General features: G+C 52.8%; 1 protein-coding gene across 1 annotated transcript in view; it reads left to right on the top strand.

The window, feature by feature from the left end:
- Window positions 1-14,360, top strand: part of TMEM132B (transmembrane protein 132B) — a 348,373-nt gene that overhangs the window by 263,671 nt on the left and 70,342 nt on the right. Inside the window, exon 4 of the mRNA XM_078061119.1 lies at window positions 2,947-3,133. Coding sequence (XP_077917245.1) covers window positions 2,947-3,133 — 187 coding nt within the window. The remainder of the gene's footprint in view (window positions 1-2,946; window positions 3,134-14,360) is intronic.

Genomic DNA, 14,360 nt, shown 5'->3' on the forward strand with positions numbered 1-14,360 from the left:
GTTTCCTGCCTGACCCCTCCGAACACATGCACACGCACACACACGCACGCACACATACATGCACACACACATGCACACATGCACACACACACCACACAGCACACACATGTGCGCACCCACATACATGCACACATGCACACACGCACACAATACATCACACACAGCACACACGTGCACGCCCACATGCACACGTGCGCACCCACATACATGCACATGCACACACATGCACACACACATACATGCACATGCACACACGCGCATACACGCACACACAATCACACACAGCACACACATGTGCGCACCCACATACATGCACACATGCACACGCACACATGCACACGCACACATACATCACACACATGTGCGCACCCACATACATGCACACATGCACACACATCACACACAGCACACACGTGTGCACCCACATACATGCACACACACATGCACACGCACACACATGCGCGCACCCACATACATGCACACACATGCACACGCACACACACAGACATACATGCTCATGTGCACACACACATTTCTCCACCCCAGGGAAAAATATCTAATGAATATCTCACGGCTGGACTACTGATCCGGATTCCTCAAAGGCAGTTGGTAATTATTAAATTGAGAGGATCATGAAGCACTTTCCTAAATTTGAAAGGCTTATCAAGGATAGATCAGGAACAGGTAAAATTAATCATTATAAGCCCATTTCCATAGAAATGGACTTATTTGCAAGCATACCAGCTGCCTGAAATAAAAGACCCCCTTCCTCCGGTTTGAGGGAAATGACTTAGAATAAACACTTGTGCATAAAAGTGACTCACAGTTGATCATTATTCTGTTTGTAGTTGGACTTGGGCAGATTCCTGTCGCTGGTCCAGCTCATGGGCTGGACAGAGAGGAGCAGGAAGGGCCCAGGAAGGGAGAAGGGGGCTGGCCCTCTCACACAGACCCTGCCCCCTTTGCCCAAAGACCGGCTGCTTCTGTACGCCCAAGACCAGAGTGCAGATTTAGCAGGATTAAATTGCTGAGAACACAGACAGTTATGCTCCTTTTCTTCTCTTGCTGGGGACGTCTCACTTTCTTGGCATTTGCCTTGCTGAGGTCTACTGAATGCTGAGAACCCAAGAGGTATTAGAAGCAGCTCCCAAGTCATGGTTCCAAGCACGGTGCAGCCCAAAGAGGAATTTAAGGTCTGGTCCAATAGGACTGAGTGTCTCCTGACTCAACAGATGGAGAAGTGAGGACTTGCTGTGGACCAGCGAGGAGACTTCAGGCTGGGAGAGGAATGAGGGTGGCTGAAGCGAGGGCCTCAGTCCCTAAGACCCTGAAATCCCTTTGGCAACTCAGAATCAGCCATTAGCCTCCCCTTGCTCTGCCTTCTCGCTAAAGATGCCCAGGTATACTGGAGTCCCCTGGTGGGGGTTCTCCTGTGTGCCCACTGTCGTCCTTCTCATGAAGCAAGGGATCTTTATGCCGTACACACTGTCTTCCCTGTGCAGAACACTGTGATGAGTAGATACTTGAGGACTCAGAGCTCCCATGTCCCACACCCAGCTTAAGCTCAGCTGGGACACCCGGCTGTGTCATTTTAATACATTTATGTTTCAGTTTGAATAGCTATTTCTGGCTAGTGGGCACAGTATTGGACAGAGCAACATCAGAGAGTTTCTTAACACCTTGGCCGCATGGAAAAGGGTTGGACACGACCAATTCTATATGGAGTCTAGTGTGGTTCTGATTTGGGTGGAATTCTGTATCGAGCAGGCCATTTCTGTCAATACTGTTACTACGTCTGAAGCTTGCTGTTGGATGCTTCTAACCATCCAGGTGTGGTTTTCACCCTCTTAAGTCAGCAGGTGGGAAGGGAGCTGTCCATGGTAGGAGATTTCTGGTGGGCAAGCAGCAAGCCCAGGTTCATTTTCAAAACTTTCTGCACAACCTGCCCACACCCTGAAAGACAGGCCAGAGGCTTCCAAGCCCATTTTGGTCCAGGCAAGCCCACCGGCAGGAAAGGAATAGGTTGGTTGGTGTGACTCAGGCCTTGGGGAACCATGAATTGGTCACTCTGCTGTCAAATTCCTTGGCTGGGGATAAAGCTAGCATCAGGGTGATGGAAAAGGCTACAGAACAGGAGTCCTTCACAAACCCTGTGCTGCATGGCTTCTGTTTTAACTCTCTGTTCAGCAACTTCTGCTGTTGGTACAATAGTCGGCCTACAATTTACAACATCCCTGTCAATGACAAGATACTCCTTGTGTATAAAAATACTGAGAATGACGCTAGTCTTTTTCACGTTTATGTGTCCCATCCACCTTCTTCCCCTCTTCCAAACACATAGGCAGTGCTGCCACTCCATGAATTAAGGCTGGTGGATTCTTACATCTCATCCCATTTCAGGGTCATGAAATGAGGAATCACTGTAGCGTTTTATGTGTCGCTCATAGTTTTGTAGTGAACCAGCGAGTTACGGAGTCCTTCCCATGCTTGGTCTCATGATGCTCCCGCCAGCCTGTGAGGTCACCACTGTTCTCCCAAAATCCTAAAACTCGGAGTTTGAACCACTGGTCCACAGACACACAGCTAAGTAAATGTGGAGGTAGCCAGAGTCCAGGATGTGCCTCAGGAATGGAGTGATGGTAGCACCAGACAAGAGGCTCAGGGCCACTTTCTGTGTGCACACATGGGAGTGGGGAGAGCTGTCTGACCTGCTCATTCAAGGAAGAACGGTCTGCTTCCCACTGAGCCCTGCAGATGGACTGCCCACCCATTTGGAGTTGTGGGTCACTGACGGACAGCCCACGAATTAGGCTCTGTCAACACTGCCATGTACTCTGTTGAAGTTGGCAATCACTCTTTCCATTGGCGAGGAGGAATGTGGCAATTTATCTCAGACTACTGAGTCTCAGGTTTTAAATTACACTTCAACATGTGTTTGTTTTCCAGGGCAAATGGCTCCTTCTATGAGATCTTGCAAGTGGACTTTGGGATCGACAACAGCAGTGGCCTGGCTGGGGCCCAGCCCATCACCTGGCAGGTGGAGTATCCAGTGGAGGACTCCATGAGCGAGCTGGCCGTCTCTGAGATCTTCGTCAGCCAGACATCCTTCGTGGGCATCGTCCCTCTTGCGATGGTGAGAAATTTGAGCTTCAGAAGAGGGTCACCAAGAGGTTTTCTTGGAGTGCTTTTAATGTTCAAAGAAACATGATGTGTTTTATAATCTGTTATTTTTTATGCACTTGAGAATGTTTAAGCAAGGGAAATACACTCAGATTACTTTTTATTTACGTGCTTTCTATAATGCCTTTTTGGAAACTATTTGGGGTCTACAGCAAATCTCTTCTCCTTTGTGGATATTGGTGAACATTTCCTGGGGGCTCCTGTTCTTTATGGTCTGAATCTGGGCCCACATCAGGACCAAGTGCTGCGCTGGGTGGAATGCACCAGGGGTGTGTGTGGGGACAACGCTCTGCATGCTTCACCGGGCAGTTCCCAGGTAGCGTGGGGATGGGCAAGCTGAAAAATGCGATGGACTGAAGCAACCTTGTTGGGAACTGACCAGCCGAGCCTGCATAAGGTCCCAGAGTCCATAAACCACTTCCGTTTCTGTTCCTGGCCTGGAGGTGACCAGATTTTTCCTCTGAGCTTGGTTGAAGCTCCATTCACGACCAGGCTCAGGGGCCACATCTGAGAACAGGGTTATGCTCGAGGTTCCAGAATGTAAAAAGGACAGTGCTGGTGATCCATAGGGATTATCAATCCTGGGAGCACCACATTCCTAATACCTTTCCCACACTGGAAATGTTCAGTGGAACAGGAAATACTCTGCATTACTTCGGCCTTCCTGTCTGGGAGCAAAGTGTAGGGGTCAGCACCCAGATATTCTAGGGAAGTGTGTGGGTGCTTCTATCATCCGTACTCAAGTTGGATACCAGAGTTAAGATCCTTGCAAACGAAACCCCACACCTAACAATGAAGTCTGCAATTCGCATATCTGTGTTCTTATTCTTGTCTATGCCCAAAACACACTTCCCCATGTGTCCGCATGCCTGGCTCCTCCCTTCACCTTGACTGTTAAGAGATGCACCCTCCCCTGGCCACGTTGGCCAGAACTGGCTCTCTGCCCGCCCCCCTCTCAGTGCATGCCACCACCCTGTTTCATCTTTCATAGATGTTATTGGTGTTGGAGGTGCAGGGCTCACCATCCATCTCGTCCCTACGAGGTGAGATCCGTGAGGGTGGGATTCTGGTCAGTTGTGTCCACATCTGCGATCCCAGCACCTAGAACAGTGCCTGGGACAGTTACTATCTGCTGTGAATGAATGTCAGCGAATGAATGAACCCCTTGCTTTAACCCGAGCTACTGGGCTCATCTAATTCTTGAAAGTTAGCCTGACGGAGTTTACCCACATCAGCAGCGATCTGCATTTTGGTTTTGGTGCAGCGACAATCAGCAGGAAATGGGCCTGTCAAAGGGCAGAGATGGATGGGTGTGGATTTTAAGGCAGGAAGAGACCGTTCTGATTCTCCAGATCAGCCTCGATCTGGCTGAGATTGGCTTGCGTCTTTACTCTGAGTCCTTACACTGTTGCTCTGAGCTTAGTGCACAGCACCCGATTCACTGGGGATTCTGTCGCTCTCTGTCGCTTCTGAGGCCGGAATTCCAAGGGAGAAGGTCAGGCCCTCCTCGGATGGGCAGGTGCCGGTTCTGGGAGGAGCAGGAAAGGAGGTGGAACCGGGACAGGGGTGCCAAGCGCAGCACCCCGAGGACTAACTCCAGCCCGCCGGATCACACACAGCCGTGGCCGTGGTCATGGATTGGCTGTGCTGCTTTAACGCTGTCATGGCGTACTCCGCGTCCGCAACCGTGTGGCCTTGGCCCTGCTTCAGTTTTAGCGTCTCGCCCGCCCTAAGTCCCCTTCTGAGGAGAGCGCCTGGCAGTGGGGACAGTCATTCGGCTGTCACTGGGCTTCAGGGGCGTGCTGGTTGTCTTGTCTCTTGGGATCCCCTTTCCTGATGAGACCTGTCCTACGGACACACAAATGCCCTGGTTATGGTGACATCCTCTCTCACGGCCCCAGGCTGAGTGGGCTGTCCCTCCCAGGGTCAGGGCTCGTAGTGGGGACAGCACAGAGTCGGGGGGAGGGTTAGGAAGGAAGAGCCTGGCAGAGCAGGGAAAGCAGGCATTTGGAATGTGGTCCTAGATCAGGGGTTGGCTTGGACGGTCTCTGCGGGGGCCGGGGCTTCCCGGTGGGGCGTCCGTGCTCCTGTGTCTTACTGACAGGCGCCGGGCACAGCGTGGGTGTGGAGTCCCGCGGGTGCCGGCGTGCTCGCCACATCCGGAGGCTTCTCTGCTGCCCTCCCTCAGCCACCGCCATTCCCTCCCCTCGGGGGCCGTGCCTTGCCGCTCCAGGGAGGCTGGGTCTACGGGGTGCACGCCTGGAAAAAGTCAACCCGAGAGAACTCTCCTGGCCACTCAGGCCAAATTAGTTCTGTCCTCCTTATATTCTTGCTCACTTGCCTCTTGTAGATCATACCACTGTCTGCAATTCATGCTTATTTATGTGATTGTGCATGTCTGTCTCAGTCTGGCTCCAGTCATGAGAAAGCATTGAAACAGAGAAAGTTTAATATAAAGGGTTATTAATTATAACAGAGACTGGAATAACGAGGGATTGCTTAGTAAGAAGTCAAGAGAACTCTGAAGAATGTCTGAATGGCAGCCATCAGGAGCATCCACTGCCCCAGGGCTGAGCTAGAGTGCTCAAGGAACAGCACCCCCCCCCCCCCCGAGATCCAGCCCTTGTTGGAGAGGGTGTGGTCCCAGCTCATCGAACGTGGAGAAGTTGCCGACGTAGCATGCCGGCAGAACTTACTAGAATTCTGAAGACTGCTCTTTACAGACAGGTGTCTCATCAGAGGCATCGGAAGCACCAGACCACTCGGTGGCAGCTGGGTAGAGCTGCCGGGTGCTGGGTGCTGCGGGAGCTGGACCTGAGGGGGCTACCGGTGCTGCGGAAGTCACGGCTCGTGCACGGCGGCAGCCTGCAGACAGGGCGCACCAGAGTCCCCAGGCAAGCCCTTTCCCTCAGAAACGCCTCTCCGACAACCCTACTGACAAAGCTCAACACCTTGCCTTTTGGCAAAGGAAAAATATATTAAGGGCTCAGATCCATTTTCATAGAGCAGGTAATGAGGGGTGAATCTGGAGCTGGGCAGCAATAGATTGGTAAGCAGAAACTGGATCGCAAGCCCCTGGATGGGAGGGACCGTGTTTGCTCTGACCGCTGGGGGCCTTCTCAGCACCTTGCATGGTGCTAAGTGTACCGTGTTTGCTCAACAAATGAAGGGATGGTTATATTTACCATCAGGGCCCAAGTCCACTGGCTGGAGCTCTCATTTGCTGTGTTAATCTCCTTTTGCCACAGTAACAAATCACTACAAACTTAGTGGCTTAAAGCAACAGAAAGTCATGATCTTACAATCTGGAGGCCAGAGCCTGAAATGGGTCTCACTGGACTAAAATGAAGAACTGCATCCTTCCGGAGGATGGGAAGGAGAATCCGTTTGTTGCCTTTTCCAGCTCCTGGAGGCCGCCTGCATCCCTTGGCCCCTGGCTCCGTGTCACTCAGACCTCTGCTTCTGTCATTACGTCTCCTCTCTGACCCTCCTGCCTCCCTCGGTCCCTTATAAAGACCCTTGCTATGGCATGGGGGCCACTTGGATATTAGCTAGAAAAATCTCCCCATCTCAAAAGTCTTCACTTTCCCTCTTGCCATGCAAAAGTAACATATCCATAGATTCTGGGGATTATGATGTGGACATCCTAGAGGGGCCATTATTTCCCCCCCACCTGCCTTGTGCAGGACCCCAATCTCCCCTTTCTGCTCTTCCTCAGGCTGTTTACCCAGAACTCTCCATCCCTCTTCCCATGATCTGTTCTTTTGTTGCCTCCCCAGGCTATTGCCTGAGGAGCTTTCTGGACCTCAGTGTCATCCCCAGCCAACCTACCACCTCTGATGTCTCCAGGCTCCCAAAGACACTGCCCTCCTGGGAAGAACTCTGCACTCTGCTCTTCCAGAAGATCCCACAGCAGAGCCCCCACAGGCACGGTGATCACAAGCCTCTTCGTTTACACAGACAGCCTTTCATCCTGGAAGTTAGGGGCCCCCACGGGGCTGGGGCTAAGGAAGCTCCTGTGATAGTTCCACATCCTTCTCCTCCAGCCCCGGGAGCTGGGAAGAGGAGATCTGAGGGCAGAGCCCACCTGGCTTCTCATTCTCCATGTAGCCTCAGAGGGGTCACCTAACTTCTCTTTGCTTTAGTTTCTCATGTGTGAATTTCCAAGTAAGAACACTGGTCCTGTCTACTGCGCAGTGGTGTCCTATGGACTAAGTGAGATACTACAAATATGAACATGCTTACACTATCCAGGCAAGCATAAAGGTCGTGTATGTAGTGGAAAGCACCCCAGGTAGATTCAAGCAGATTCAACCGTTGTGTAGAATTAACGACCTTCTCTACCGTGTTAGTTTTGTTATCCTGTTGATTTCCTGAGGTGAGGTACATACTGGGAAAATTCCAGTCCTTTTCACCTTTGAGGCAGTTGGCAAAGAAACATTTTGGTCAAGAGTACAGCCTATTGGGTCAACCTGTTTAGACTGAAATTTGAACTTTAATGTTTACTAGCTTTGTTATTGTGGGCACATCACTTTACTTATCTGAAACTCAGTTTCCTTGTCTGTAAACTGTAGAAATGAGGTTTCCTGTCTTACAAAGTTTTGTGAGGACCCAGTGGGAGACTGCAGGGAAGGTGTCAGTGTTGGCCGGCACATTGTCAGCACTCAGTCAGGTTTAGTCATCATCCTTTTCATCATGGCTGCCATTTTCTCTGGCCACATGCAGGCACACCTGTCAGACGTCGGGTGAAGGCCAAGCAGAAGTTCAGTCTCAGGGTGGGTGGTGGGTTCTCCTGGGGAAAGAAAAGAGTTTTGATTTGATGAAAAAAACAAGAGATAGCCATGGTGCAGAGGTGGGGAGATGAAGATCTGGCATTTGGGGACTCCGCTGTGACAGGGCGGAGAGGAGGGGAGACTGTTGGGTGGGCTGTCAGCTGTGACTCCTGCCCTTGGAATAGCTCATTCAGTCTCACTGCACCTTCTGAGGAGGCACTATTACCCTGGGAGGCAACCCCAGGCTTACGATTTAGAACTTTGCTACCACAGTTACGTGACCCTGGGTAGCGTTGGGTACTGTTGGCACCTTTTGGGTAGCGAAGCGATCTCTACTTCATGAAGGTAAATATGCAGCTTTGGGGTAATGTCTGATAGGACTAGGGGGAGACCCCAGGGCTGGAAGCCAGGGCAGGGGCTGATGCAGTGGTCCAGGCAGGAAGGCTTGCAAAAGAACAGGGGTAGTGGTGATGTACTCATCCATCTGTCTTTCCATCCATCCGTCTGTCCATCTGTCCATTCATCTATCCATCTGTCCATCCATCCATTCGTTTATCCAACTATCCATCTTTCCATCCATCATTCCATCCATTCATCTGTCTGTCCACTCATCTGCCCATCCGTCTGTCCATATGTTTGTCCATCCATCCATCTGTTCCTTCATCTACCCATGTATCCATTTGTCTGTTTGTCCACCCATCCATCTGTCCTTCTATCCATCTATTCATTCATCCAGCTATCCATCTTTCCATCCATCCTTCCATCCATTCTTATGTCTGTCCACTCACCCATCTGTCCATCCATCCACCCATCCACCCACCCATCCATCCATTCATCTATTTGTTCATCTATCCATCTGTCCCCTCCTTCCTTCCTTCTTTCATTCCTTCTTTCTTTCCCTCCATCTAGTCAATTACTATACAACAGACATTTATTTAGTATGTGTGGATTCATTATTTTTTGTACATGGGGAGGAGGAAAGTGGAGTTGATGGAAATTTTGGAGTTGGAAACGATTTGGGTCTGATAATTCCATTTCTAGCAGAACAGCACAGATGGTCAAAACCTTCAAAAATCCCATCTGAAAAAGGGCAGTCAAAAAAGAGAAGTGTCATAACCCAGGGTAATAATGATGTTTTCTGCATCATCTTTAAAATCTAAAACTTGAAAATAGTCTTTTTGCTGTCCCCTCCATGCCTGGGAAATGCTAACTCGGTGCCTGTTTCTTTTCTTTATGAAAGCATAAGTTTTCTTTCTTTTCCCTTCCACTGTGTCCTTTCACTCCCCCTCACTTCTCTTTGGTTTTCTGTCCAATTACTGAGCTTTGAGCTTAGAGATTTATTTCCAAGGGTGGTGTCGAGAGCAGGCCTGGAGTCTGCTATCCAACTACAGTTCTTAAAACTAAAAAGCCCAGCTCTGCACATGCAGATAAAAACACATTATCTTTCAACAAGATTGGAATAAAAAAAGTGAACACATTTGGTGAGTTTCTAGGCAACTGGGTACACAGGCTCCACATGGAAAAAAACAAGACATGATCAGATTTGTCTTTAGCTGTAGTGGCCTGAGACTTTACGAGACCTGGGCACGTGTACTTCTTTCCTTCCACCGATGCCCGTGTGCCTCCTACGTGTCCCAGCAGATGCTGATGCAGGGCACAGAGCCCCCAGCTCGCGTGCTGCTCACACGCCAGGACAGTCCGTTCCGTTATCTCAGGTGCCGAGAACTCGTGCTGGAAGCAGAACGGAGAGGTTGGGAAGGGGGTGGGCAGTGTCAGAGCGATCAGGAAGACATCCTTCCAAGGGTCCGGGGTCTGCCCTGAGACCTAACCCAGGAGGACAAGCCAGCTGTAGGCGGCTGTGGAGGAAGAGCATTCCAGCAGAGGGAGCAGTGCACGACTGCAGGCGGGGCGAGGCTTGGTGTGTTTGAGGACCTCAGAGAGGGGTGCTGGCTAGAGTGGGCAGAGGACCTCAGAGAGGGCTGCTGGCTAGAGTGGGCAGAGGACCTCAGAGAGGGCTGCTGGCTAGAGTGGGCAGAGGACCTCAGAGAGGGCTGCTGGCTAGAGTGGGCAGAGGGCCTCAGAGAGGGCTGACGGCTAGAGTGGGCAGAGGGCCTCAGAGAGGGCTGACGGCTAGAGTGGACAGAGGATCTCAGAGAAGGCTGCTGGCTAGAGTGGGCAGAGGACCTCAGAGAGGGCTGCTGGCTAGAGTGTTTGAGGACCTCAGAGAGGGCTGCTGGCTAGAGTGGGCAGAGGACCTCAGAGAGGGGTGCTGGCTAGAGTGGGCAGAGGACCTCAGAGAGGGCTGCTGGCTAGAGTGTTTGAGGACCTCAGAGAGGGCTGCTGGCTAGAGTGGGCAGAGGACCTCAGAGAGGGCTGACGGCTAGAGTGTTTGAGGACCTCAGAGAGGGCTGCTGGCTAGAGTGTTTGAGGACCTCAGAGAGGGCTGCTGGCTAGAGTGGGCAGAGTGGGGGGGGGCGGACCTCAGAGAGGGCTGATGGCTAGAGTGGGCAGAGCAGGGAGGGGGGCACCTCAGAGAGGGCTGACGGCTAGAGTGGGCAGAGGACCTCAGAGAGGGCTGATGGCTAGAGTGGGCAGAGCGGGGGGGGGCGGACCTCAGAGAGGGCTGACGGCTAGAGTGGGCAGAGGACCTCAGAGAGGGCTGCTGGCTAGAGTGGGCAGAGGACCTCAGAGAGGGCTGATGGCTAGAGTGGGCAGAGCAGGGTGGGGGCGGACCTCAGAGAGGGCTGATGGCTAGAGTGGGCAGAGCAGGGTGGGGGCGGACCTCAGAGAGGGCTGATGGCTAGAGTGGGCAGAGCGGGGGGGGCGGACCTCAGAGAGGGCTGATGGCTAGAGTGGGCAGAGCGGGGAGGGGGGCACCTCAGAGAGGGCTGATGGCTAGAGTGGGCAGAGTGGGGGGGGCAGACCTCAGAGAGGGCTGCTGGCTAGAGTGGGCAGAGGACCTCAGAGAGGGCTGCTGGCTAGAGTGGGCAGAGGACCTCAGAGAGGGCTGACGGCTAGAGTGGGCAGAGGACCTCAGAGAGGGCTGCTGGCTAGAGTGGGCAGAGGACCTCAGAGAGGGCTGACGGCTAGAGTGGGCAGAGGACCTCAGAGAGGGCTGCTGGCTAGAGTGGGCAGAGGACCTCAGAGAGGGCTGACGGCTAGAGTGGGCAGAGGACCTCAGAGAGGGCTGCTGGCTAGAGTGGGCAGAGGACCTCAGAGAGGGCTGCTGGCTAGAGTGGGCAGAGCGGGGAGGGGCGGGGAAGAGCTGGGAGTCGGGGGCAAGGCAGCGCAGCTTCTGCAGGCCTGGGCGGTAACAGCTAAAGCTGCACGGGCCTCCTGGTGCTCAGGCACCGTGCTTGGCGTCTGCATCCCTCTCCCGTAGCTGCTAGGCAAATTACCACAACCATCGTGACTTTCGACAGCACAGATTTATCTTACAATTCCGGAAGTCCGAAGTCTGGGATGGGTCTACGTGGCAAAAGTCAAGGTGTCAGCAGGACTGTGTTTGTCTGGAGGCACCGGGGGAAAGTCGGACCCTCGCCCGTTTCCAGCTTCTAGGGGCCGCCACATTTCTTGTCCGTGGCCCCACATCACTCCGACGTCCACTTGCATTACCATGTCCCCTTTCTTGGACTGTGACCCTCCTGCCCCCCTCTTTCACTTACAAGGACACTGTGGTGACACTGGGCCACCGGGATGATCCAGGACAACCCCCCATCTCAGGATCCTTCACTGCATCACATCTGAGACCCCTTTGCCGTGGAAGGTTCTGTAGTCCCAGGCTCTGAGCAGAGTCAGAGCAGAGTCATATTTGGGGTTATCTGTCCATATCTCCACCCCACCCCCCGAGACTGGGAGGTGCTGGAGGGCGGAGACCAGCCCTGTTGTTCACCAGCTTTGTCACGCAGCATGCAGCCCACCATCCGATGGAGAGTGCCCAGTAGGTGTTTGTCGAAGGGCACACTCTACAGCCCGAGCTTCGTGGTATTTCATGGGTGTTTTTTGCAACATAAATCAGACCATGTTGCCTCTTCCTACTCATCCCACTTAAAACCACCCAGTGGCTTCCCATTGTACACACAATAAAATCCAGCAGGTTTCCTAACCTGGGGTCTGCAGAAGGTGTCTGTTGTGAGAATTCAGGGGTCCATGAAATTGGATGGGAAAAGATAACCACACACCCCCACTTACATAGTCATGCACACACATAAGTGTGTGCACACATACACACAAATACAGACACACACCGAGTGCTGGTCTCTGCCCTGCGGGAGCCCACAGCTCGGGGGTGGGGTGGGGGTACGCACAGACAAGCTCAGTACAGTGTGCTGAGGGCAGGGATGGACCCCCTCTCACCGTCTCCTCTGAGGCCCCACCACCAGCTCCCACCCAAGCCTCCCCATGTCAGCTCTCTCTTGGGTGGCTGGTTCAGCCTCTGCCTCCACCCTCGACGCCCTGCAATCTCCGTGTACACACAGAGCTCTCTGCTTAAACACACATCCGATGCTGCAGACTCCCCGCCCGAAGCCCTGGGACGGCCGCCCAGTCCTCCCGCCGTGCGATTCTCCCTCCTCACCGGCCTGTCCAACGCGCAGCCTGTCTGGTTCCTGCTCCCCTCAGACCTCGCTTTGCCCACTCCAAACCCCTTTCTACCCCAGGACCTTTGCCTGGGCTCCTCCTCCCCCTGGAACCCTCTTCCCGCAGCTCTTGACATGTCTGTCACTCGTTCATTCAAATCTCAGCTCAGGTACGGGGAAATCCTCTCTGGGGAGATGGTGGTGGCTTTATTATTTTTTTTTTTTTGGTCTTCTATAAATAGACCTCCTCTCAGTCATTCTACACGTTTGGGAGTGGAGTGGGGGAGGGTGGGGTGCATTTGAAGGTAGGAAGAAGGGGGCAGAGAGAGAGAGAGAGGTTCCGCTGCCTGGAATGAGGATCTGTGGTCTCTAGAGTGGGGGGCACCCACCTTCAACTCTCTGCCTGTTCCGCTGGGGCCGTGAAAAAATCTCATAGGGAAGAGGCTGCTTCTCATCCCTAGAGAGATGGGACCCTGGGCACAGGGTTCCCAGCCTTTGAAATGACTCCCCAGACTCCGTGCCTATCTTGGATCTGGACCAGGAGAGATCAGCGACAGTCACACTGAGCGTGGAGTTTGGGCCACTTCTTTTCTTCAGTGATAACCCAGACTTCCTGATTCTTGTTTGACAAGCAGCAAAGTTTCAAAATGATTTGAGTTGATGCCAAACTCAGATCCCTAAGGGACGCTCAGTGTAAGCTTGTGCAGATTTTGGAGCTGTGTTCAAATCCTGGCTCGTACACTTAGCGGCCACCAGACCTTGGGCGAATGGTTTACCTGCCCTGGGACTCAGTTCCCCATGTGTGAAATCAGCCCAGGATTGTGGTGAAGTCATGTGTGAGAATTATCCAGGGTAGAGCCTGGGTGAGATTGCCTGTCAAAAATAGGAGTTTGGAACAGTGGCATACGTGGTAGAGAACGCAAGGGACTTCTGGCGTGGTGGTTTTCTGAGGTCATCGGATTGGACGAGGCACAGGTGTGATGTGTAGAGATAAGTTATCACAGCCGAGAGGGACCATAGCAGGTGCTCCTGACCCCAGCTTCTGCGAAGCCCACTTTCCTTTGCCTTTCTCCTCCTTCGTACTTGAGGAAGCTGGTTCTCGCTCCCACGGGAGGGAGGACACAGGCTGCCTCTCGCCCCAGGGCCAAGCCCTGTGCAACTGTTCTTATCCGGTCTGTTGGCACACAGCTACCAAGCTACCCACTCGCTGTGCGCGTCCAGGTGGCCGGGCCAGTGGCTGTGATTCACTCTGCTTGCCACATTGAAGCTTCAGGCACCCTGGAAGCTACTTTATTTTCTTGGGATAATCATGCCTGATGGCACCCCCAAAACTGGGGACTTAAATCTTGTGGAGCCGCTGCTTCCTGTCATGGAGCATCTCTCTCCCTCCCCGGGTGTCGATATTTGTCCTTTGCCCACCTGCCCTGCATGTGGCTGGGCTTCAGAGGGTCAGCTTGCTCTCGGAGCCCCCAGCCCCAAGCCAGCTCTGAGCAGGGTCGTTCTGGCCCCCAGGATGGTCCAGCGGGCATCCGCCGCCCGTCGGGGTCTGCCATAGCTTTGGGAGGTCTTAGGTGGGAGGGCAGTTCAGAAAGTTTTAAAGGCTTGTGAATGAATCTTTTTCTTTCCCTTTGTCTTTTGTTTTGTTTAAAACTTAAAAATAAAATCTAATAGTGCTTGAATACATCCTCCTAAAACATTTTAGCAAGACTTACATGTTTGCGGGCTAGCCCACAATTCCAATCCCCTTCCCCAAGTCAACTACGGTTTATCTTTTTATGCTTCTCATCCAGAACTATGTATCTACCTTCGGGCACACGTCTGTGGCTGCACA

Source organism: Halichoerus grypus, chromosome 13 (assembly GCF_964656455.1).
Source record: "Halichoerus grypus chromosome 13, mHalGry1.hap1.1, whole genome shotgun sequence".
NCBI classification, from domain to species: domain Eukaryota; kingdom Metazoa; phylum Chordata; class Mammalia; order Carnivora; family Phocidae; genus Halichoerus; species Halichoerus grypus.